The sequence below is a fragment of the Strix aluco genome, chromosome 4, assembly GCF_031877795.1.
Source record: "Strix aluco isolate bStrAlu1 chromosome 4, bStrAlu1.hap1, whole genome shotgun sequence".
Taxonomy (NCBI): Eukaryota; Metazoa; Chordata; class Aves; order Strigiformes; family Strigidae; genus Strix; species Strix aluco.
The window spans coordinates 127,082,739-127,107,997 of record NC_133934.1 but is presented as its reverse complement, the minus strand read 5'-3'; the positions used below and the strand labels follow the sequence as shown (position 1 = coordinate 127,107,997).

General features: G+C 40.6%; 1 protein-coding gene across 5 annotated transcripts in view; it reads left to right on the top strand.

The window, feature by feature from the left end:
• The window catches only part of PELI2 (pellino E3 ubiquitin protein ligase family member 2), an 86,955-nt gene that overhangs the window by 9,913 nt on the left and 51,783 nt on the right, over nucleotides 1-25,259 (top strand). For all 5 annotated transcript variants that reach the window (XR_012622876.1, XM_074821056.1, XM_074821053.1 and 2 more), the window contains exon 2: nucleotides 17,662-17,791. Coding sequence is in view for 4 of the 5 variants with exons in the window: in XM_074821056.1 (XP_074677157.1) it covers nucleotides 17,662-17,791 (130 nt within the window). In the remaining variant the exon portion in view is untranslated. The remainder of the gene's footprint in view (nucleotides 1-17,661; nucleotides 17,792-25,259) is intronic.

The window sequence follows — 25,259 nt, the reverse complement described above, 5'->3', positions numbered from 1 at the left end:
TTCATAAGTGTTCCCTAATCTGGTTCTGCTAGAAGATTTAATTAAATGGGCTGTCAGTACCTTGGTGACTTTTGCCCAAAAAATCCTACTGGCAAATTAGGCACACGGAACAAATTGGTCTTGGGGCAGATCTATGAGGAGGCAAGCTTTGGTCGGCGTGAGCAGCTAACCTCTTCCATCAGAGCTCAGTCTGGAGAAGGAAGTTTGGCAATAGCCAAACAGATCAGTCTTGCATGATTTTTTACTCCTCTTTTTTTTTTTTTTTTTTTTTAAGATGGACTTCACTGGACTAGTGAAAAGTCTGAAACATGAGAGATGCCCTTAAACACCACAGGCAAGGCAGCTGCCCTTGGGACTGTACCAGAGTTCCCAGAGGTTACAGCAGCGTGCCTCCATGGTCAGCCTCTGTGGAAGCTGCAGTGCTTTATAGTCTTGCTGACTGGGGTGAGATTTCTTCCCTTAGGTGAGATGTCTTGCTGAAGATGCCAGGGTAGAGACTGCAAGCTACTTATTTGTTTTTTAGGTATGTGCACTGCAATTTTTTTCCACAATTCCAAAAGCATTTCCTAAATAACCGGTTTGGTAGTGAGCCCCTACACCCCTTTAAAGACTTTGACAAAGTTTTCCCAGAAGCTCTAAATATGTTCTTCCTTTTGCCTCTGAGAGATAAATAAGCCATTGTTTGCAGCATTTTCAGTCTGCTTGCTGTCAGAGCAAAAAAGCCTTAACTTTTTACTTGTGTTTTGTGCCTTGCTTTCAGTGTTTGAGCACAAAATACTGCTGTTACATTGCTGGCTCAGCCCTGCCTTATCTCTTTGGTTGCACAATCACACTTCCAGCTGCAATACTTGAGTGCTATATATCTAGTTTTATTGCAAGTTTTGAGTTTCCAGTGTGCAGAGGCTGCTTTAATGTAGCAAATGCTTTTCCATGTAAGGACGCAGGAAGACTACAAAATATAAAGCACAGTTCCCTCTGTAAGCAAAGCTAGGGTTTAAGTGATTAGTAGAGTCTAAGTCAAGCTCAGCATACCCTCCTAGTTTATTATGTGCAATATGACTTTAAATTCAGTTCAGGAATTGGCCTCTGATCATATATTGCTAGTTTGCACCTTGCACTCCTTGGAGAAGACTGGTTTATATTAAGGCTTTACCTACTGGAAATCTCAGCATAGAGAGAACAACTGTAAAATAATACTTTGTTAAAGGGTAAGCAGATCTTTCTGCGGCAAAACTGATTTGCTCTTTCTCCTCTGGGCATTTTGTAGCCAGTGCAGGCAGGCAGGAAGGAACTGGATTTGGGGTTGGCTAGGTTCCAGTTGCAGACTCTATTCAGACCCCAGCCAGAAAGAGTATGGGCTCATTTGTAAGTTTTGGGCAGAGATGGCAGTTGAGAAGAAACAATAGTCTTAGTTTTGTGAACTGATGAAATTTGTTATGAATATGTCAGGTGGTAAAAGCCTGATAGTTTGTGCTATGTAGTTAGAGAAATGCACTAAAGATCGGTTTCTCATAAGTCAAGGGAGCAAAACACTTAGTTGAATTAAACTAAAAAAAAAATATTGGGAGATGAGCAATTATGATGCTCTTCAATTACCAGAAAATAAGTGTATTCATTTGTAAAAACAACAACTTGTTCATTAAAACCAGATGTGCAAAGCGACCTTCTCCCCTGCCCCCTCCCCGCCTCTCACTACATTCTTACTTTTGCATGAACTAAGTGAAGCCTATGTAAGTGATTCATGGAATCATAGAATAGTTTGTGTTGGAAGGGACCTTTAAAGGTCATCTAGTCCAACCCCCCTGCAATTAGCAGGGACATCTTCAACTAGATCAGGTTTCTCAGAGCCCTGTCCAACCTGATGGTGAATGTTTCCCGGGATGGGGCATCTACCACCTCTCTGGGCAACTTGTTGCAGTGTTTTACCACCCTCATTATAAGAAATGTCGCCTTTATATCTAGTCGGAATCTACCCTCTTTTAGTTTAAAACCATTACTGCTTGTCCTGCTGTAGCAGGCCCTGCTAAAAAGTCTGTCCCCATCTTTCTTATAAGCCCCTTTTAAGTGTTGAAAGGCCACAATAAGGTCTCCTTGGAGGCTGCTCTTCTCCAGGCTGAACAACCCCAACTCTCTCAGCCCATCCTCATCGGAGAGGTGTTCCAGCCGTCTGATCGGCTTTGTGGCCTCCTCTGGACCCGCTCCAACAGGTCCATTTCTTTCCTGTGCTGAGGACTCCAAAGCTGGACACAGCACTGCAGGTGGAGTCTCACAAGAGCAGAGTAGAGGGGCAGAATCCCCTCCTGTGACCTGCTGGCCACGCTTCTTTGGATGCAGCCCAGGATACTGTTGGCTTTCTGGGCTGTGAGTGCGCATTCTTGGCTCATGTCCAGCTTTTCATCCACTCGTACCCCCAAGTCCCTCTCTGCAAGGCTGCTCTCAATCTCTTCATCCCCCAGCCTGTATTGATGCCGGGGGTTGCCCCAACTGAGGTGCAGGACCTTGCACTTGGCCTTGTTGAACCTCATGAGGTTCACATGGTCCCACTTCTCAAGCTTGTCCAGGTCCCTCTGGATGACATCCCGTCTCTCAGGCGTGTCAACCGCACCACACAGCTTGGTGTCATCTGCAAACTTGCTGGGGGTGCCTCAATCCCACTGTCTGTGTCACTGATGAAGATATGAAACAGTCCTGGTCCCACTATGGACCCCTGAGGGACACCACTGGTGACAGATCTCCATCTGCACATCAAGCCATTGACCACTACCCTCTGGATGTGACCATCCAACCAATTCCTCATCCACTGAACAGTCCACCCATCAAATCCATATCTTGTCAATTTAGAGAGAAGGATGTTGTGGAGAACTGTGGCAAAGGCCTTACAGAAGTCCCAGCAGATGACATCTGTAGCTCTTCCCATGTCCACTGAGGTAGTCACTCCATCATAGAAGGCCACCAGGTTGGTCATGCAGTCTTTTGTTTACTTAAATGAAGGTAATTTCGCACTGATATTCATGACTAAATCTAAAGAGTGGTTTGGTTTGGGATAACCTAAACTTTTCATTTTCTTCCTTCTTCCACTCCTAGGTTTTACATATGCTGTTGCCCATTTTTGGAGAAAGAGGAGTTTTATTTCACGTACAGACCTCTGCAGAGTGTGATAGCTGTTGTCAAAATTAAAAAAATAAGTGGTATAGCAAGTAGTATTTGACAGGACCTTTTAGCTTCCTATTATTTGTTGTTTGCTTTGTCTTTGCTTTGGAAGAACAACAGTCCAGATAATGACTGTTCAGGTATGCAGTTTGTCTTGGCATAAATTAAGCCTGGTGAAAACCTGGAAAGTTCTGAACAGGTGCCTGTTTCAAACTGATCATGGTAATTGCTTGTAGCCTCTAGAACTCCACATATTTAAGCGGTGTGGGATAAACTGGATCTGATGCCTCTTTGAGACCGTAAAGGAAAAACGTTGGGTAGGGGCAGGACTCCGTAGTCATTTTTGAGGTGATGATCCAAACAGTTGAAGTCAGATGTCTGAGGTAGTTACTGCTCCTGGCCATCTAGGCAGTCATCTTGCAGGACACCGCAGCCTCAATTCCACTGGCGCTATTAGCTCCCTATTCCAGTCATTTTCCATCTGCCTCTGATGAATACTCTGCGACTTACTGAAAGATGTAGTGACAGGTGAGGTTGTAGTCTGTAACTGGAAATGAAGTATGTCATTGAGCTGATTTTATTCCAAAGCCTACCAATGCTGTTTGAGCTCTATTGAGGAGTCTGTAAGATGAATGAGCCCCCCCACCCCCTCCTCATTAGACATCAGGGAATCCATGTGACTATGATTCTCACCTCTGAGGAAAAGCTTCAATTGGAGCTGTCACCTTAGTAGACAAAGAAGGAATCCAACTGCAAGACATGTACCCAGAGGAAATCACGCTTTGCTGGTTCTCTGGCATATGAAACTCCTTGTTTTTTGATTGTTCTCTTTGTCACAACTATTGTTTCACCTCTACTGCCTGCAGCAATGGTGGTGTGTCAACTTTGAGTGAATGGGAATGGACACAAACGTTCTGGCACTGCAGGTAACGGGGGAAGAGGTTTGGACGTAGCATGTGTAATCCCTAGTGGCAGCCTGGGCCACACCGTAAGGTCTGTCACAGGTATTTGAAGAAAACTTCAGTATTGTGAATGTTCATTGTGTTGTATGTACGAGTAAGCACAGTGCCGTGGGATGAAAAACTTTCTGGTTGTTATTGGGGTACTAGAAAAACCTTGAGTAAGTGTGCTTTGTGAAGCACTCTTACAGAACACAGGTCTTGTGGTGATACGTACTTTTGCTTTGGATCAGCTCATCTCTGCTTTTCCGTGGAAAAAGATGTCCCTGAAGAATAATTGAGTGTCTGCTTTTCTTGGAAAAACAGCTTTTTGGAGGCATTTTGAACACAACCTGAAACTTTGTTTTGGGAATTGCAAATAATGTCCCATGTAGTTTAGCAGCCTCATCCTTCTGCCTCTCGTGTATGAACTCAGTTCAGAACTCGGACTAGTATTCTGTGTTACTCAACATAAACATGAAATTTTCTGGATGTGAAAAGTCTCCCTTTCCAAGTGGTTGTAAAATTGCCTAGTTGAGGATTTTTGTCCTTGGCCAAAGCTCTGAAAGGAGAAGTTTGTTTGGGATTTGTCCAGAGGTGAATGACTCTCTAGTGGACTTCAGGCTTGTTCTGTTGTAATGGACAGTTCCAGAAGATTTACTTCTGAGTTTTACAAAGATACTGCAACTGACTGATGGGCTGTAAGTGTTTCTGTACATCGTTCTTCTCTTCTACTACCCCTCAAGGTGGTAGAGTGATGGCATCTCTTGCCTGAGAGAGTTCTACATAATGGAAGCAAATGCTGCAGCTCTTTTCGCTGCTGTAGGGCTGTAGGAGGAAAGTAAAACAGTTGTGGGAGACCCTTACAGATATTCCTATGGGTATAATGCCAGAGTATTGACAGAGTAGCAAGGGAATGTGCTCTTGATTTTTCTAAAATGCACATGCAATATCTTTAGCTGGGCAAGGGAAAAGAGGTAAGAATTTGTGCATCTGCAAAACCCACATAAAAAGGAGATAGATTACATCTGTACTTGCATATCTCATGCACTGGCAGGGAGGTGGGATGCAAAATTCTGTAGCATCATACTACTCCCCTACTCAGTTGAAAACAGCATATCCTGGCTGAGGTGCCCTTATGGAGAGGGATGGCAATAAAAACTTGAGGGCAAAAAGGAATCTCTTGAGCCAGCCAGCTGTAATTGATTACTTGATTTCTGTGTCTCTGAACCAGCTCTTCAGACATGCTTTTCTCAGGAATCCACTTCCAATTTCAGGCTTGGGCTCATGAGCTTTATTTCTACAGCTGAATTTCTATTTGGCTTGTGAATGCTGCTTCTAAGTCCTGTAATACTCTTTGGAATTATAGCCTGTACTTTGGGAAACATTGCTTTAAGCAGATTGTCTGTTTTCTTGGTCTAGTTTGCCCCATAGGACATCCTTGCCTTTAAAATCAAAGAAATCTAGATAGAGAGAAACATATGGGGTGGCTTGTTATTTGAAAGCTGGTGAACAAAAATAGTAATAGTATGCTGTCTTTGTGGGTTTTGGCTAAGAAAAAGAGCTGGATTTCCAAAGGAAAAAATTTGAGGGAGAACTATATGTGGTTTTAAACTTGTTTTCTCTTCTACAAACCATTGTGCCACTTGTGTGCATTACTTAATATCTGTTGGAATGTATAAATGCAAATTTTATGAAACTTCAGTTTGTAGAGTGTGTAACCAGAAGTAGGCAAGCTGGATTAGCGCTGCAAATAAGCTAAGTGAAAATTTTGGTCCTCCAAGAAACTTAGTTACTATAGAGTCTTCAGCTTGTCTTTAGGGTTTCAGTGGTTGCATCTGTATATAAACAGTCTTGCATTGTTATCTTGCATAAAACTGTGTCTTGCTGCATCACTGGGAACGACATGCCTTCCCATCTGGAGCCAACAGCACTGCAAAACCTCCTGCTCAAGCAGTTGCTGCAAGAAGCTGTATAGTGAGATTCTTCTAGAGATCAGAATCTCTGACCATTTAGAAATGAAAAAATTTAGGAGTACATCACTTCTGTGACTTTGATTCATTCTTAGTAAATGCATGCAGATACCTCACAATTCCTAAACATTTGTGACAGTGTTCCGAGACCTCTAAAGGGTCAGTGTTTATTTGGTGTAAAATTTTGGGAAGTCTGCTTAAGGGAAGAAAAATCTCAAAATTCTGTGGGTAGAAGTGTGAAACTGAGACACTTTGTCATAAAGCTATATGGATCAGAACTAGTTTTGCTGATCAGCAGTAAACACTTAACAACCTTGCAAAATATTTTCCTGGCTAGAGGTGACTGATTAACTTTGTTCTAGATTATGATAAAAGCAAACACCCAAGGTTGCTGTGAATTAGTAAGTTGTCAGTGTGTTTTAAGTCTGAAGCAGATATATCAAAGTTTAGTTCTCTGCATTGCTGCACTGTCAATTTCTTGTTTATTAAGCCTTTTTAAAAAAAAAAAAACCCACAGCTTCAGCTGTGGAGTGATGCTTGTGTATTACTGGTACACACACTGATCTGGTAGGTTTCAGGTAGTTCTTTAAAACTGGGTATGGAAGCACAATTTATCCTGTATGGTTTTTAGGGCGCATAATACACTTGCTACCAAAGAATAGGTACTGCTTGGCTTCCTCGTAGCTGTTCTAGGTGTAATGCTGCATTGCTTCATGGTGCTCTCCAGACTGTTAGAGCTGTGAAGTTCTTCCAGGCTTCTGTGTGTTCATTATGTCTCACTGGTTTTATTTCTACATCTACCTCCTAGAATGCCCATTCTTTTAATTTTTTATTTTGTTTGGAGAATAAGAATTAAAAGCAGGAACTTCTCACGGTAACTCACACTGAACACTGCATGCTAAATATAACCACAGAATGATTCTCAGCTAGGTTGGTACATCTGGTCCGACTAGGTGGTAGTGCAGCAGCCCTCTAAAATAACCTCCATCTGGAAACTTTCAACCTCTAGGTCTTGCTGGGCGCCAGAAGGTGGAAAGGAAATTCTTTGGTTTTTCTCTTTGCTTACCTGCTCTAAATCTGCTTGGAGCAGGCTGTGCGGTAGATTATCTTGCCCTTGACTGCTTGTGCCACTGTAGCAGTCAATGATAATGCAGCACCAGTGATATTAAGGAAGCTGCTGTGTTGAGAGAGAGTAATACTTACAAGTGCTACAAAGAAGGAAACCCAGTTCTTTATTTCCTGTTTCCAAGGCAAACATTTGGGATTCTGTTAAGTGGGTGGGATTGACCAGGGAGCTGTGCAGTTGTAAGGCTGTTTTTTCCCTGGGAAACTAAAAGAAATGTTAAAATTGATAGGATTTGACACAGATGTTGCAGGTCAGGATACAGTAGTTGAGTGCTTCACTTTCTATCCAGTAGACTGCCTGTGAGATCAGCTATGTTCACAAAATGGATGCAAATTTTAGCTCTTTCTCTGTGCTAAATGGTACTGGAATGAACCTAAGAAGATTCTTGTCATGCTTGAGTGTTTGAAAAAGCTGTAACAGACATCCTGGAACTTCTTGTCTGTGGAATCACAAAAATGATGTTACAACTGCTTGCATTTAGAGAGTAACTGAAGTTATAAGAAAGCTATCACTTTTTCTTATGAAAATGTGAACTGTCAAGTAGTCCTTAGTAGTGTTTTAGGGAAAGCATTTGATTGCTTAGGAAATGAATTGTCTGGATTGTGCTTTTTTTTAACGGCCCAAATGGTCCTTTGAATCAAATGTAGTTTCTCCATAATGTTTAATGTAGTGAAGTTTCAGATGTAACATGCTGTTATTACTATTCGTTCCTCAGACTAAAATTTGAACAGCTTGCTTATGTACCTTCAAGCATGTATGAAGCACAAATAGAGAGGTTGGGAGCGTGTTTGGTATGTCAGAGCAGGTGTGGTTTGGGGTCTCTTGCTCCCTTGTGTTATACGAAGTCTAATTTGTCTTAATTTTGAAACTTGCAGCCTTTTTTTGATCTGGTATTTAAGAGAAGATTAGAAATTGCTTCCAAGCAGAAGTGTGTGGATCCTAACCCTCTGGTGTTTTGGATAAACAGTCTTCCTCCTTCACTTCTTTCTCTCTTTGCATCAAAACCCAGCTGTGCATAGTACTTTCCTTTGAAAGGGATTTTGTGTTTATCTGACTTGTTTTGAATGCAGTAAAAGCTAGATCTCGCTTTCGATCGTTTCCATCTGTATTTAGCTTAACAAAATACCGTATCAAACAATTTCAGTGTCATTTGGCTAGATTATAGATAGTTCTCAGATGAATAGCATTTCCTCTATAGTGTGAGAGGTTTAGGGTTGGAACGAGGATTCTCTAAACATGGTGCTTTGACCACCTCTTATGCTCTTTTAGCTAGAATAAAAAGCATGCTTTGAAATGAACTTGATTAGTTTATACCCTGTATTTTGCTGTGCACTAGCATTGTTGGTTTTATGCAGTAGTGAATGGTTTTAGTTGACAGCTTTGGAGATGGGCTTAAAGCACTGAATAAAATTGCCTCCTTGTTAAATGAATGCTGGGGGGAGCAGTAAAATGTTGGAAATAAGGATTGTTAAGGAAGTCATTATGTGAAAGAACAGATTCCCTTACCCTTTGCTTTCTGAAAGGAAACCCCCTTGCATTCTAATGCTCTTCTGGCATATCACTTATATTGGAATTGGTACAATAGTATCATAAATGTGGGGGTTTGGTGGTTTTTTTTCCTGTTAAAGGTAGCTGGTCTTTTTCCCTACTAATATCATGGTTATGGATGGCTTCTAAGAAATTTATGTTGTAGGTGAGATTATAATCATTCCTTTCTCTGACTGTAGTGCCTCACTGGGCTGCCTACATAGGTTTTCAGCTATTAAGTTGTTTGGAACTGTCAGGTTATTTGACTGCTTTAATTGAAACTTAGCCTGATGCTCTAGTAGTCTGCATCAGCATGCTGCTTTAGGCTGTTCTAGAGTATTTGCTTTTAATCAAACTCTTATGCTGCTTATATAGTTGTCTTGCTGAAGCCTATGTAGCAAATATCCTTCATTAGTGTCTCTTGAAATACCTATTTCCACCTTGTCATTAACACATGCAATTGAAGATCTTGAATTTATTTAATTAAACTAAGGTTTCAATGCCAACAGAAACTTCTACAGAAACTTATGTCTTTCAAAAGTGATGGCAAGGGTCTCTGTCTTTGATTTCACAAAAGCAGAAGTAAAAAATTTCCTAGAAGAATAATCTGGAGCAAGTAACAAACCACTTGCTAAGAAAAATATGGTCAAAGAAAGTTATAAGAATTTTCTATAGTAAGTTCCTCCCACCCCAGAAGAAATATCAGCTAGTTTACATGAGTGTCAAAACTATGCTCCTGACTGGATCTCAGTCATCTTATGTTACAAGTAATTAGAGTAATAAAGCCCTGACTCTTGTGCTCCTCACGTTGGGACGGGTTGCTTTTGCTACTTTGCTTCTGTATTTTCTTACTCTGTTTTCCCACATCAGTGAAGGGGAGGGTATCAAAATAGCAGAGAGGTTTGGGAATTTTGAAGGAAACTGGATGTGTAGTGTAAATAAAGATGATTAAAAGCACTTCTTACACAATTGATTTGGTATTTGCAAGCCAACAGCATCCTTTAATTTTTTTGTATATGAGTTTTATATAGATCAAGTGTATATTTTCTTGACTTGCCTGTATTATGTAGGCTAAATGTGCATGAAGGTTAGTCAGCTGTATTTTCTATAAATATTCTTCTAAAACAAACTTGATTTTTTTTTTTAAAAAAACTATTATGTTACACTTGTTATAATAGCGGGGCAGTTCTGCTGACAGTGGAGGGTATGTGTGGAGCAGAACAGTTCAAAAAGCAGCCTATGAATTAATCTGAACTGTAGCGTACTAGATCCTCTCATCACTTGGTGGGAGGGACAATGGCAATGAGGAGAGGCCACAGCAGCCAGAAATAGGGTTTTTCCCCTGGTCAGGAACTTGCAAACCCAGAGAGCTGCCAGTTCTCTTCCAGAGCACCAAGGGAGAAGCAGGGTCACCCTGGAGAACCCCAGCTACTTCACATGTGACTTCTTGTGGTGTTTTCAGTAGATAAGGTTCAGCTTAGTTTGTATACCCTGTGAAGGAGGGAAGTAGGTTCTAGTTTATCTGACCTTCTGTAGGTGCCTCTGAAAGATTATTTTTTTTTCATGGTGCGCATAACCTTTTAGCCATGTGTTCAGCTAATCCACACTTCTGATCTGATCAGAAAGAAGCTGGCTGTATTTGAACATAAAAGCATCATAAACGTAGCATACAGCTCTTGGTCAAGCTGACTACTAGGTTCCTAATGGTAGCAAGAGCAATTAGGAGCAACTTCTGAAGGGTAGCTTAAAAAAAGTAAAATTAAAAATAACCCCTAATCACCAGCCAGCGATGCAAATCAGCCTTCTCTCTGAAAAATCTGCCTAATAACTATAGGGGTTATCAGGTCAGACTGTATTTCACTGAACCACTGCAATCTCTCTGAAGGCTTTAGGACTGTACAGGTAGCAGTCAACTAAGCAGGCAGTGTTAAAATGTGGTGCTGGGGAAGAGAAGGCTTATGGTGAACACACGGGATTGATCACTATGCCAACGAGTATTGCGAAAGTACTGGAGAAGGGAATGCTTCCTAAAGTGTTTTAGGAGAGTAAAATGACTTCAACAGATGCAAGTTGTAAGAACACTTGTCTCAAGAAGAAGGAAAAAAAAAAAAGGCTGATTACAGCCACAATTAACTATTCCAACATACCTTTTTCAGGGGTAATCAAGTTCACAGATGCAAAACCATTGCTCTTAATTGGGGAAAGAGATGAGATTATTTGGGATTTTGGAACTTGCTGGTTTGGATTTTCTTGCTCTGCAGGAAGACAGCTTTATTAAGCTGTACTGCTGGTAGTGATTAGGAAGCATTTATGCCTACAGAGATGTCTTAGGAGAGTCTGAGGTGGGACCGTGTCTTTCATTCAGAACTTCCTCCAGGGTTGCATAAAGTGAAGGTCTTGGATCAGTGGCTCTTGTTACTCAAAGGATGGGAGCCCTTTGCTTACACATGAGTTACTTATTGCTGTAGTTATTATAGTAACAAAAACTCTACCTAAGGCTACTTTAGTTTGCTGCTGTAACTTCTTAAAATGTTTTCCTTCAGAAAGAAAGAAAAATCAGATGGGAATCAAATCTTCTATCATGTGAGCCTGCCGTGAAAAGAGAACAGGTTGTTTAGGTTCTTTGGTGGATTTGGCAGGAGGTGCAGGAGACTTGCTTTGGCCTGAATCTCCATTGCTGTCTGCATGGGGAGAGTTTTAACTCTAAAGATGTTGAAACAAACTGGGGAGGCCTGGATTTTCCAGATTAACTGAACCAGAAATGTCATGGATGGATTGGATCAAGCCTTTGAGTTGGGGATGGACTAGGTGACTCCTTGGAGCTCTGTCTAGCTCTGTTTTCTGTCATTCTGTGATCAGGAAGCAACTGTATATTTTGTCAAAGGTACATGCGATGCAATAGGGAAAGCACGTCTTTAGAAGACAGAAGGGAACCTTCTGGTCAGTCTAGGCTTGCTGAGTGTTGGGGGATGATGACAATGAGGACAACAATATCCTCCTTCCAACCTCCAAGAAACTTCAACATTAAAGGTTTTTGTTGTAATCTCTTTAGTCATCTGTGAAGTACTACCCTGTTCAAGGAGCAGTCTTGCGTTCACGACCAAAACTTCACTAGAGGATCAGGCTGACGATTAACAATATCTCTGGTGGTGGTGGCTGCTTCTGAGACAGGAATTGATGCATGTAATAATGAGCTGGAGACAAGCTTAGACTTAAATTCATATCTATAATGCTGTTACACAGTACCAGAGAATAGAGTTCAAAGGAGAAAATAAACCAGTACTAGCCTGTTGGTACAGAAGTACTGCTTATCTTTGCTTTTCCTATTTGGCAACACTTCCCAATGAGATTAAGTTTGAGAATAACTTCACTGTTCTGTTTCTCTGAAATTCTCAGACAGCAACTGCTTGTTTTATGAAGGTCTGATACAGAAAAACGTATCTGGAATAGATACTGTATTGAAAAAAGAAGAAAATCCAAACCCCTTCAAGTTATTTTGCTGAAGTAATACATCAGTTCTCCTAAATAGAAAATGAATTGTTCAGTATGGTACAAGGGAGGGTGGTGTGAAGAGTATGAAGTACTGGCAGTGATGTTACATTAAAGGAGAGACAAGTTCACTTATTTTGCTGTCAGTGTTGCATATGTTGATGCTTTCTGTTTGCATTTTGATATAAACTAGCATGTGACTTTTTCCTTTTAATCTGTGTTCAAGGGAGTAAATGTTTGGAGCTTCAGCAGAAGAGGGCTTTTCAGTTAGTCAGGACTTGAGCATACAGTTGTGAAAAGCCGTGGGGCTGGGTATTGTGAAGGTGAATGATGTATCTTTAGACTTCTAATGTTGTAGATGTCATGAGAACTGTAGACTCGCAATATGTCCAAAGGAATCTCTCCTGCCCTCTGTGCTGTTCTTCCCTTGTTGCTGACAGAAGTGCTTCTGTGGCTTTGCAGTGAACTGGAGAGTGAGGAATTGATGTGGTTTAAAGCTAAATTTAAAGCATAAATCTGGTTTTGTTTCCCCTTCATCTGAACCAGAGAGAGAAGTAGTAGGAACAAACTAGCAAATGAAAGGTGGGACTGCTGCTTTTGGCAGCAGCGTTGGCCCACGCTAGTTCAATGATGGTAAAAATACGGTGTAACACAGTTTTATGTATGGAGTATATACTACTGGATGATACTGAACATGGAATCAGAATGTGCTTAAAAGGAAAAATTCACTCAAGTCTGACTTCACTTCTGCAGCTTATTGTTTAGCACAGCAAAGATGTGCTTTCTGTCACTCATGAGAGCTCTGGTAACAACTGAACTGTTGCATGTCAGCTGTTCATTGCAAAGTCTGTGAAATAGGATGGTTTGCATCTAAAAATGACAAGGTGTGCAGTAGATCTGTTAGTAGTAGGTGAGGAAGGCAAAGTGAAATTACTTCTTTTTGTCCAGGGAAAATACTACCTGTGAAAATTATGACTCTTTCAGTTTGTAGTCTTTTAGGAGGTTGCTTAGGTATGGAAAAGTATTTAAGTTTTATGATTGTATTTTCATAGCATTGTAAAAAAACCCCAAAAAACAAACAAAAAACCCAGCTATTTGCAGTAGCTTCTGAATCTGGTAGCTAATACATATCACACTTAATTTTGAGGATGGCTTCCCTGAGTTGAAGTCTAACTTTTCAAGGTGCGGGTCAAGATTTTTAGAGCTCTTGTCCTAAATAGCATAGGTCTTGTTTATTCTTTGCCACTGGCTAAGCCTGATTCCTTTTAAAAAAGCAAAGCAAAACAAAAAAGCTTGTGTAACAAGCCATCCCACAAATGGTTCAAAACTTGTTGATGATTTCTGAAGTAGTCAAGTAGGTTCCTACAAGACTAGTAGAAAATAGGAACTTGCCACAGTGTTCGGACTGTGGGAGAGAGCGTGTGTGGTCTTGTTCTCCAGACAGCCGCGAATCCACGCAGAGGAGAGTCTTTCGTTACATATCCCAACCATGGGAAAAACTTAATTGGAGTTTGCATTTCATTATATACCAAAGTCCTCAACTGTTTGATGTAAATCTGTAGGAAACTGGCTTTGATAATTATGGTGCCCATAGCCTATGCCAGCACCACTCCCTTATTTGCAAGGAATAGTGCTATCAACAGAGATAATTATCCCACAAGCTTTCATAATTCAGGTTGTCCCAGTATTGCTGTCACTGAGAAGCATCTGGAAAAAGTATAGGGCTGCTCTTACCACATGCGTTGGTCTGATATTTTGGAGCATCTGGTGAACTTTAGAAGTGCCCTGTAGATCTGCATGTGAGCAATATGGTCTCAGAAATGTTCATTCTGTCTCTGTAAAATTTAGTTTCCTAGAATCATAGAATACCAGCATGGAAGGGACCTCAAGGATCATCTGGTCCAACCTTTCTTGGCAAAAGCACAGTAGAATTTCTCCTAGTTCATTTTATTAGTTGGAAAAGCTCATAAAATGAACTTTTTAGTGGGATGGAGAGTTCCAGCTGCAGGTTGTCTTTGGTGGTGCTGGCCATCTTGTGAAGGAAAAAGTTGGCATGGTGATGGCTGGTCCCTAAGGTGCATCAGGCTTCTGGAGCTATTGGAAGGGTGCAGGGAGAAGGGAAACGATGCATGTGGAGAGCGGTTGTGAGAGGATTGGACAAGGAGCTTCTGTTCTATTTATGAAGCTCCTGTTTGCTGTGGGGAAGCTGAGTCTCCCAGTGTTCAGTGGTGAGGAATTTGTGGCCTTAGTCCTTGTCTCTCCCTGTGCAGTTCCATCCTGCTGCTGCCTGGGAGGAGGCACTTGTTGCTCGCCCAGGCACTGCTCAGTGGAACAGTTGAGAAGAATGAAGTATAGGAGAGGGCTGCTTCTCTCGCTATAGTTCCTGTCCCAGCGCTTAGAAAAGCTGACTCGGCAAGGTGTGGGTGGCAGTGCCTGTATTCCTCCTCCTGTGTCCTGCGGGACAGCTCAGCTTAGAAAGGCAGGGACTTGCCAAGAAGTGAATGTGGGTCTGCTGCTTCAAGAGCAATCTTAGTTGCACGCTTACCAGGACAGAGACACTGGGTGAATGGGTGGGTGCAGGTCCTGTTGTGGCTGACAATATCCCATGGCATCGATATCTGTACATTTGGTATGTAGATTGTTTAGGCAGTGGCAGGGAAAGGTGTGGCGCAAGTGCCATGGGGAGGGCTGACTTGTGGTGAGCAAGTTAAGAGTCCTGGCCTAGAAAAGAATGAAGGCGTCTGCTGGCTGTGGAGAGGAAAGAGGCAAGTTCTCTGATGCTCTTTTTTTTTTTTTTCCCTCCTGTAAAACACATACATATGCCTAGTAATTGTCCTAGCTCTTTTTACCAATGTCAGATCAAAATAAATCTTGCAGGTCTATAGTTAAAGTCTAACACATAGTAAAACTACCACTCAATTCCTCCTGCCCTTTTGTTTAAACAAAATTTAGAAATTGGCACAAAGAAAACCTTCATGAAAACTTGTCAGTGCTAATCAGGATGAGTGAATTAAACTTTCGCTTTGCTTTTTCTTGCTATTTAAAGTTTCCAGAAGGCTTTTTAACTTTGAGTGACTTCTTTCTTTCTCTTTTTTAAAAGATAATTAAATCCCACAGAGACCTGAAATGAAATCAAGTAGCCTTTCCCAGTTATAATTATTTTGTGAGGAAAAAACAAAATAACCCCCCTAGCCTGGCTTTAACTTTTGGTGGAACTACTTAAATTCAGTGCTGCTTAAGTTACACAAATACAAAAATTTTAATTACAGAATATAAAGCTAGTGATGATACTACTTTATATATATTTCTGAAGGAGTTGCTTTTTCAGGCTTTCAGATAAAAATACTAGTAGAAAGAATGTTGTCTTCAGGCAGGTTAGAACTTGTTGGCATATTCATGGTAATATAATGTCTTTGAAAGAAAGCATGTGTATATATCTAGGAAGATTCAAGCTGCAGAATCAAATCATTCCTATTTTGAGGGCTGGTATTTAAGTTGCTTGTGGATTGTGTTGATGTATCTTTCTAGGAATTCATCTCTGGTGATGAGGATCTGCTGTGTTAACCGAGTGCTACTCTTCTCTTGTGTAGGGTTAATAACAAGTTTCCAGATATGAGTAGGCCTGGCATGAAATAAATTACTTCTGTTGTTTTTCTGCTGTGTTTGGAAATATCTTTTAATATTGCAGAAAAATACAGTAGTCTTCCCTATGAAAATGGAAGTGGGAAAACAAGTTCAATTGTAGCCCAGCTGAAAAGCTCTTAACTTGGGTGTCTCTAGCATAATGTATTAAATATATATTTTAAAAAGTCTGTTTTCATGTTTTAGAGTACTTAAATTTGAGATTATTTCAATCTTAAATCTGTTCTTGTTTGTGCTCACAAACATTCAGCAGTCCTGCAATTCAGACCACTGGTATTTAGACACCATGCGTGTGAAGTTTTAAACTATTTCCCTGTGTGACACCAGGTGATCCTTGCCTGAAGTAGGCAGTCAGCCTTCTGCAGGGCAGTGCTCCAGAGCCTGAACAAGGAGACTGCTTGCTTTCATCCACTACCCATTTCTCATTTGTTTGCAAAAGGAGACAAGGCTCTCCAAGTGTGATCTCTTGTTACACAAACTAGTTAGTTACAGATACAGATGGTAAGAAAAAAAAAAAAAAGATTCTGGGTTACTGCATTGCTTTTCCTAGGCAGCGATTGTCATAGAGCAGCTCTTACAGCCCGAGCAATGAGTGACTATGAGCCTTCTGCAGGGCTACAAACAAATGATTTTCATCTCCAGATGCAGAGCTGAGCTACTTTTAAGCGTATCTATAAAGAGTTCTCCTAACTTTAACATCTTTTGCTTTGCAGGGAGTTTGTCACCTTTGAATCTTCCTCTTTCTTCTCCTTTTCAGATTCTTTTCTTGACTGTGATGTTAGCTTTTAATCATAAAAACTGTAGGAGAGGGGTATAGGTAATCAGTGTAGAATAGACCTCACCAGTGAGATTTATAAGTGAAATAACATCTGTAGTTCTTCAAGCAAAACTCTGAAATCTCTCAGGATCACGAACGGAAGGGGTATCTATGCAGTAAAACCCTGAGATCTTCATAGACCAGTGGAGAGTTAGCAAGAATGTTACAGATGACAGCTGTGATGAGAAGCATCTACCTGGCCTAAATCTTCGGGGTGGGCTGGCAGTGAATTCAATGCTTATGCATTGCAAAGAACTTTCCAGTTGATCCCTTCCCTGGAGAATGAGCTGTGTTCCCTTGAGGCTTAAGACTTCTCTGAATAATTAATCTGTTGGGTCTCTGTCCTCCGAGAGAGATGAAAGAACTGTCAAAGGCTACCGTGTTACACCTGATAAAGGAAGTCATCGGCGAGTCTTCAGATATAGTCACATGAATTAAAAACAGTTGCATCCCCTTTCCTTAATAATAGATGAAGCCTTTAAGATTAGAGTTAAAAAATAATGGAAAAATCCCAACTAAAAAAACCTTCTATGTGAGTAGAGTAAAACTCCCTTTATTTAGTTTTACTTGCCCCTGAATTACTTTGTTTTTTCAAATCACCCCTGTTCTTCCTCTTGTCTTCTCCATTCCTGCATGAGATGTGGGGAAGGGGGATGGTAGGGTAAAAACATTTTAAAACTCCCCATGTTTTGAATTACGGAGAAGATTTGTTCTTCTGAATTCCTTAGATTCTAGAGGTGAAGAAGTGTTTCTGTGGCTGAAAAAGTCAGTATTTAATTTGTAGTTGATTACCTTATTAATGATGAATACATTTTCAACCACTGGTAGGTAAAGAATGTTGAAATGCTCATAATTCAGGAAACAAAATTTACCATGGTTGTTACTTTTTTGGTTTTGCCCATGCAGTTGATGACATCAGGATATTGTGATGAAGTTGCTGCTCTTTCTATATTCCAAACTGGTGGTGGTTTATGCCAAACTTCTTTTGTTTATTTCTAGGTATAATGGATCCCTCCCTAATGGTGACAGAGGACGCAGAAAAAGCAGATTTGCCCTTTATAAGCGACCTAAGGCAAATGGAGTTAAGCCCAGCACTGTTCACGTGATTTCTACTCCTCAAGCATCGAAGGTATGTGACAGTGGGGCAAACCCTGTTTTTCTAATGATCCTGGGTGGAGAACAACTCACATTTTACCACTGATTTACCTTGCTGCTGATGCATTCTGTGGTAGTTAGATATGTTTGGTTTAATGAGAAGTCTGCAGTGGATTTTCTTTCTGGGGGTATACATCTTTCATCCCGTTACCTGTTTAAAATTGTCTTTAACCTCAGGTATGAGATAATGGGACCTTTCTGCCCTGTTCAGAAAGCTGACTTTGTCAGTGCTGACTGTTTCATCTGAGCCATAGAGTAGTCAGGTGATGCAAATAAAAAAAGAATTTTAATTTCTTTCTCACTGGAGTGTAAGTTTGGTATGCCTCTTTCCTCTTCAGGAAGATAACTGTCATGGTACAGAAAAACCATTGTGATCCCTCTGAGCCTTTCATTTTTGTTGCTAATAATGATATTGTATATGTTTTTACCTGAAGTTTAGTGTAGGTGAAGGAGGAAAAGCAGTAAATTTATGAACACAGTAATTTATGGAGGAAAAGCAGTAAATATGTTAATATAGTAGTATACTAATGTATAGAACTGTCTAGGTTAGAGTTCTGGTGTTGGAACATGTTTCAAGCTGCAAAAAGTCATGCTATCTCTTCTCTCAAAGTCTTTTTCCTAGCGACAAAAAGCGTCTAGAGTTCAGGCCAAACTGGAGGGGGAGTTCTGTGGCAACACTCACAAAAGTGGATGGTTTGTAAGAGGTGCACATCACTCTTGCCAAAATACATATCAGGGGAGGGAGAGAACCTATACTATTCTCAGAGTGTGTTGTCTAACTCAGACCAAGAGAAGAATATTGTTTAATGCATAGTATAGGATTATGTTTTCTAATACATACTGTACACAGAATACACCTAAATTTATCAAAATATACAATATCCAGCTTGGGTTTTTTGCAGATTATATAGGGCCTGCCTAATGCAGATAAATATGTACTTGGATTAAAAGTTTCTGTAAATTTTTTCAGTGTTTGTATTCTCAAAATGAATGCATTTGTGAGCTGAATCTTCCTGATGAAATCAACCTTCAAAATTGGCCTATATTTGTGTGTTGGTAACTCTGGTCTGTTGCTTAAAATGTAACAAATTAAAAAAAATGTGGTTTACATAGCTGATGGAAATATACACATGTTCTCACTGGATAATCTTAAGCATTGGGACTGCAGATAGTATTTCAGCATTTGAGTTGCAAAATATTTAAACACCTGGCAGACACCGCAAGGTATCTGGTTAATGTTCATGTGTGTTATTGTGGCGCAGATAAAATGTGTGCTGTACAAATTAGTGCCATTATAAAGATAGCATAGAGTCTGAGACATTAAAGCCCCCCCTTTGAGGATTTGGATTCAGGTGGATATATCAGGTTGAATGTATTCCTTTGCACTTTCTCTGAACCCTTATAAAAGAGCTTTTGTGTATTTATACTGTTGTCTGGGGCAAGGCTGGTGGACGTGTGCCAGAACAGTGATGCAGTGGATTTCAGTTAGGGATCTTTTGATGCACAGAAAGGACACTTATGTTTTAAGACGCTTCCGTAGGCTTTTCTGACATCTTAGACACCAGAGCCTAAATCTATTTTACTAGGAATGGTTTCTGCATACAACTTCTGTAAATTGCTGAATCACAGACTAATAGAGAAAAGAGTGAGCTGCTTTGTTCTTAGAAAAATAATGTGCAACTTGACCTCTGAAGTTTTGTTCTGCTCTCAGTCTTTCTGTCTAACTCTTCTTTAAGTAAGATAAAACAGTGGGAACTTGTGCTGCGCAGGATATTAACAAGTTTCCTGCTTTTACATCCTTCCTTCTAACTTTTCAGATACCAGTTCTTTGTTCTGCTTTGCTTGTCTGTCACTGTGTAAACTGAATCTTTGAGTAGAAAGAAACGTGTTAGAGTACTGATACTTTTTGGATGGTGGATTTAGCAGAGGTGGGTAAAGCACTGACTGTCTCCATTTGTTTTGTCTCTGCTGTGGCATGGGTGTTTGAATAAGCTGCAATGCTGCTTTTGCGCTAATACCGTTAATGCAGCAGCTCAAGAACTGTAACTGTCACCAATTTTCAGTTAGTGTGTCAGCCTGAAAACTGCAGTAGATATAAGAGGATGCTTGTCATGTTCCATTGTCCGTGCAGGTGTCAAGGACAGCTGGAGTAGCAATGGATTCAGTAGTAAATTTAGCTGAGCTAATTGCATATGAATCAGTGCCTTTTGTTTTTTCTGCTGGAGTGCTTGTTTTTTGCCACTCTGTGCCTTCTGGAGGTGCTGAAGACAATTTAGAATTCTTTGGCCTTCTGAGGGTGTATGGATATATTTTGGGGGAAAGCACTGCATGGGGTAATAAGTCTCAAGTTTTTTCAGAGTATTGTTAAAATATGTGTGCATCTCTTCAACATTATGCACTTGACTTTAAAACCTATTTTATTAACTCTATGCTTAGGCACCATTCAGGAAATTTTCTAGTGTCCTCTATTTTACAAAACTCAGACTGTTTGTTTTGAGACGGGCTTTTTTCAAAATCATCGAGTCACAGGAGAGGCCGTTCCTTGCATTGTCTTTGGTCTCATGATGAAGACGACAACTCTCATCAGTCATGATCATATGATCTGTGAAAACCTTCCTCTGACTCCCAAACTCTTAGGTGTAGGTTTGCTACTAACTCATCATGACATAGCTAGGATTGCTGATTTTTATTTTCAAGCAGTTGTAATGTTTTTAATTGGTTGAGTTGTCTTAACTGTTGCTTCCAATGCACAATAATTAATGCTGTGGAACTCCAGTCTAGATCTGCTGGTGTCTGAAATGATTACAAGGTTTACTCGTGTAGAAATTTTCCGGTGAGTGCTGAACTTCAAGTGAGAGGGGGATGAAAGTTTTCAGAATAATCACTTGGGAATGATAGGATACTAAACTTGAGTTTACTAGGCTTGAGGGGGAGGGAGTTATGGGAGGGGTTTTCTTCGTATTTTGAGGGTTTGTGGGGTGGTTTTTGGTCTGGGGGTGTACATGTCTGACAGGGAAAGAGGCATCTGTAATTGAAAACAAAACCAGCTTAATATCACTTAATATCATTGTAGAATAATATTTGAGGACAGTACAGCTTTCTTACAGATCTTAAGCAGGTGAATAATATGCCCTGTCTAAATAAGACTGTATGATCCCAATTTCTGCTAAGCAAAGATGTTCATGTTCCTGTATGCGTCCAATCTGTTGATTCAGTGGGCTGTCAGGTTAACGCTTCCCCCTGTGCAAACACAGGTGGATCTTCACTCCTTCACAGCTGTCACTAACTCCTTGTTGGGTGTTGTTAGTTGGAGCTGTTCTTGTGGAGCAGTGGGAGAGAACCTCCCAGCTCCATGTGAGGGGGCTGCTCGCAGCTGGCATTAACAATGAGGTTACTGGTGATGCTGAACACTCAAGTCATGACTTCACATATGCATGCATTTAGTTTTCTTTATTGGTTTCTAATGCTTTGGAATTACTTCCATGGGTGTGAAGTTTAGAAAAATGAAGGAGGAGCTTCATGTGCATTTGAGTTACTTGAAGTGTGGCATTAGGAAGCATGAATTGTTGATGTTAGCCCTTCAGGATTCCCTAGGATTACTCTGGAAGCATGAATAATTCTGTTGTAACAGCTTGTACGGTATTTGAGACCTTCTAAAGTATTGAGTCAGTAGGCAAAAGAATACAACTAGCAAGCACTAGAAGTACTCCTTCTTAACAAGTGAATGTTGTGCTTTGATACCTAAGCGGTTGCATTCTTAATACTGACTTGAGAGAAGATTGCGAATGTCTCTTGAATTGCTGCAGTGTACAACCCCCCACATTTAATACCTTTTTATGGTGGTATGTCTTGGTATTTATGATGTCTGTCTGTCTTGGGATCAAAGTTTTCCGTTGGTAACCTGTGGTAGATAAAGACAACGTATTTTCTACCCTATGAAATTACTATTTCAAGCTGACTGGGGAAGATCTTTCTGACTTCAAGTCCAATTACCTGCCGAGTTAGCTTCTGCTTTGTGCTGTCACAACAGCAGCTTGTATAGTCACTGGCTTGGTTCCTGCAGCTCAAATCAAGTTTCATGCTGCTACTGGAGAAGAACAAAATGCAGCCATACAAATAATTATTAGGTCGGGGAGAGAGCTGCAATTTGTGCTTTGAGTGATGAGAGAAAAAGAAAGTATAGGATTCTTGTGATTAGTTATCTACTGTAGGTATTGCATCTGCTGTGACGTACTTTGTGAATTTTGAGTAAAAAAGACCAGAAATCCTTTTGGCACTGACAGCTTTTTGGTGTTCACTCTGGACGAGAGCGGTGGAGCTCAGCTGCTGTCAGGAGGATACTGTGTCTGTCAGTGGCTTCTCACTTACCTATTGGGCTTATTTATGGTGTAATCAGTTCATGGAGCAATAATTTGTTCTGAAGTAACTTAATCACACAGGTATCTTGAGAGTCCCAAGGTGTGCAGAGGCAGCTTTTTCCTGGCTCGTCAGACTGAGTCTGCTTGAATAATAGTTTCCGCAGTGTAATGTCCTTCTATTAAATGAGCATCATCTTAACATGCTAAGTCCCTATCCCCTTGCCCTTGCAAATAGTAGGGAATGGTTAGACAGAAGAAAATGGTTAGACCAATTTCATTAGTAGGGCTTAATAAATAACAACTGTTACTTGGTTTGAAGCTCTCCTTCCTGAGTTATTGGGACCTATTGAGTAGAATGCATGTCAAAGGTTTTGGAAAATCATTTTACAGCGTTTTCTAACAAAAACCAGATGTTTAGTGAAAGGAGGAAAATTAAAAATTGCTGAGGACTACAACAATTATTTTTTTATGACTTAATGTTGTTTTTTGTTTTCATACTCTCCCTTCAGAGGGTAGACAAAAGATCAAAAAGTGCTTTCATTGTAAACTCTGTATAAACTACATCTGCTCTAAATTAACATTTAGAGCAGTTTCTACTTGAATTTGGGTGCCCTTTGAAAGCAGAGGAAGGTGCAGCAATTGCCAGGGCTAGTGTTAAACTCGGGAGCATTGCATTTCCCCATACGCTTCCACTTCATGTCCCGCAGGGAGCTGGGCTGCATAACCCACTGCTGTGCAGTATCTATCAGTTTGCAACTTCCTTTACCATGTCAGAAATAACCTGGGGGACTTTGGTCTTGTGGTAATGGAGAGCTAGGTAAAGTAGAGACTATCTCAGCTGAGTTTCAGATGCCATAGTGTAGGGGCAGATGCTGTAAAACCTTTGCTGCCCATCGGGGAATAGCCTCAATTGTTGGTGCCACTGGAAAAACTACAAGTAGCATTTGTACTGCAGGCAGCAAAGCCACTTGTTTCACCGAAAGGTAACAATTTCACTACTTTAGCCTCATGTAGCACAACTTGTTTAAAATGATCTTGTTCCAATTTGACTGGTTTCTGCATGCTTTCCCCACCATTCCTCAGGATTTAGAGTGGAAATTTTGGACCACCTACTGTCGTGGTGAAGCTCTGTCCTGTTACACATTTGTTCTGTTTGGCTGGAATGGATCTGGTCTTAGAAGTGTTTGTCTCCTGAGAGCTGGGCTGGTCTGAGCTTCCTAAAAGTTAGGAGAAAACTGGTTTTGGATTAAATGAAACTGCATGGACTGAATGTAATGTTTCTGCCTGCGTGGTGGTACTGCCTTTTGAACTTGCTCTCGGGGATAACGTATCACTGGGAGTTGGCCTTACTAAGGGAGACCCTCCCTAGAATATTAAGAAGTGATGACAGTCTGCTGTTGTGTCCCAGGTGTTTGGGTGGGCTGTGCTGCAGCACAATTATGAACAGCCTGATGACTACAGGGGCTCCTGTACAACTGTTAGAAGAGTCTGGGACTGTTAGCATCTATAATGCAGGAATTCCTGGCTGCTGTTTTGGAAACACGCTTCTTCACCTCTGTCTTGGGGGGGACTTTACACAAGTCAGAAGTGTAACTTTCACATTAGCTTTGAAGTGCAAAGCCCCTGTAGAGAGAGACAGTTGGATTCTAGGCTGTATAGAATGTAGTTTTGTAGCACATATGACACAGAGCCTGTCCTTGACTGAGACTTGTACCACAGAACTGAAGATGGATATTCTGGCACTATGAAGAGGTGTAAGGCAACATGCATCTTATTTTTGTGTTACCCTCTTTCAATGAATTTGAAAGTTCTTGGAGTATTTGTTGCTAATGATATGTATATAGGTTGTTTTGTGCTCAAAAGGAAGTGTGGTGACAAAAGGAACATGTAACTAATAATGTATGTGCTTTTCCTGTTATCTCAAACTGTAATATCCAAACAAAATTGTCTTAAGTGGATGGAATGTTGTGTTTTGGAAAAATCAGGTAGCATATACTCAGTCACAGCAGTATGGAACAGCTTTCCTGGAACAGAAGAGTTGGAACTGCATCAAAGAGTAGATGAGACTCCTATGCTCTAAGGCTTTGTTGAGAGGGGCAATTATTTTGAAAACATAGAAGGCAATTCAAGCTTCATGGGCCAACAGTAACTTTTCAAAGAAACAAACAGCTGCTATTCCTGTTTTACAAATTAGAAAATACTTATTTTCCTGAGTGTTTTGAGATTTTGTTGATGGAAAGAACAAAATATAAATATTTCTCTCTTTGGAAGTCTTTTATGACTACATCTGCAAAATGAATAATTTTGTCTGTTCACTAAGTGAAGTACTAGAGGGGTGACTGACTTGTGAGAGACTACAAGATGCCTTTTTCCACTGTTTGTAGGTCTCTTCTCTGAGACATGTTTATGCTTTCTTTTAGATGCAGGACTACTTTGTTTTGGGATCCTGCTGTTTTGCTCCTACTCAACACCAAAGACCTCACAAAGATTTTAGGAGAAAACAGGGAGTACTTTATCAGGATAATCTCTTTTGAAGGGATGTATCCCCAGCAAAGTGCTTATGGTGATCCTTCATTCGCTGAATGCTCCAAGCTCTTCAGCACTGTATGCAGAAGTTCTGTTATCTGTGTTTGGCAGTCATGAGAGCAATTCAGAATTCTTTAGCACTACGGGTTTGCTCCTACAAGATCACTATCTCTTTTTTTGATCATCTCATGAGCTGTCCTTCCATGAAAACAAGCTTGTCTAGCCATTGGGTCTACATCAGAGCTTGTACTTACATGACCTCCATGCAAGACTCTGTGTGTTGTGTACAGACTTGTCTTTAAATTCTGCATGTCTCTTGTCCATAGTGATCCTGCCAGTACTTCAGGAAGTTCTGGACTCTGCGGATGCCTGGTGTGAGATAATGTGTGTGGTAATATATACTTTGGCCTTCTAATTTCAGTAGTAGCAGATGCCTATCGCTTTGACTTGAGGAAGCTCATTAAAGGCCCAGCACTGCCAGCTTGCTTGGTTGTACAGTACTCAAGTTTTCCTCCAGCTCCATATCAGTGTGAGCTCAAAGAGATCTCTCCTACACGG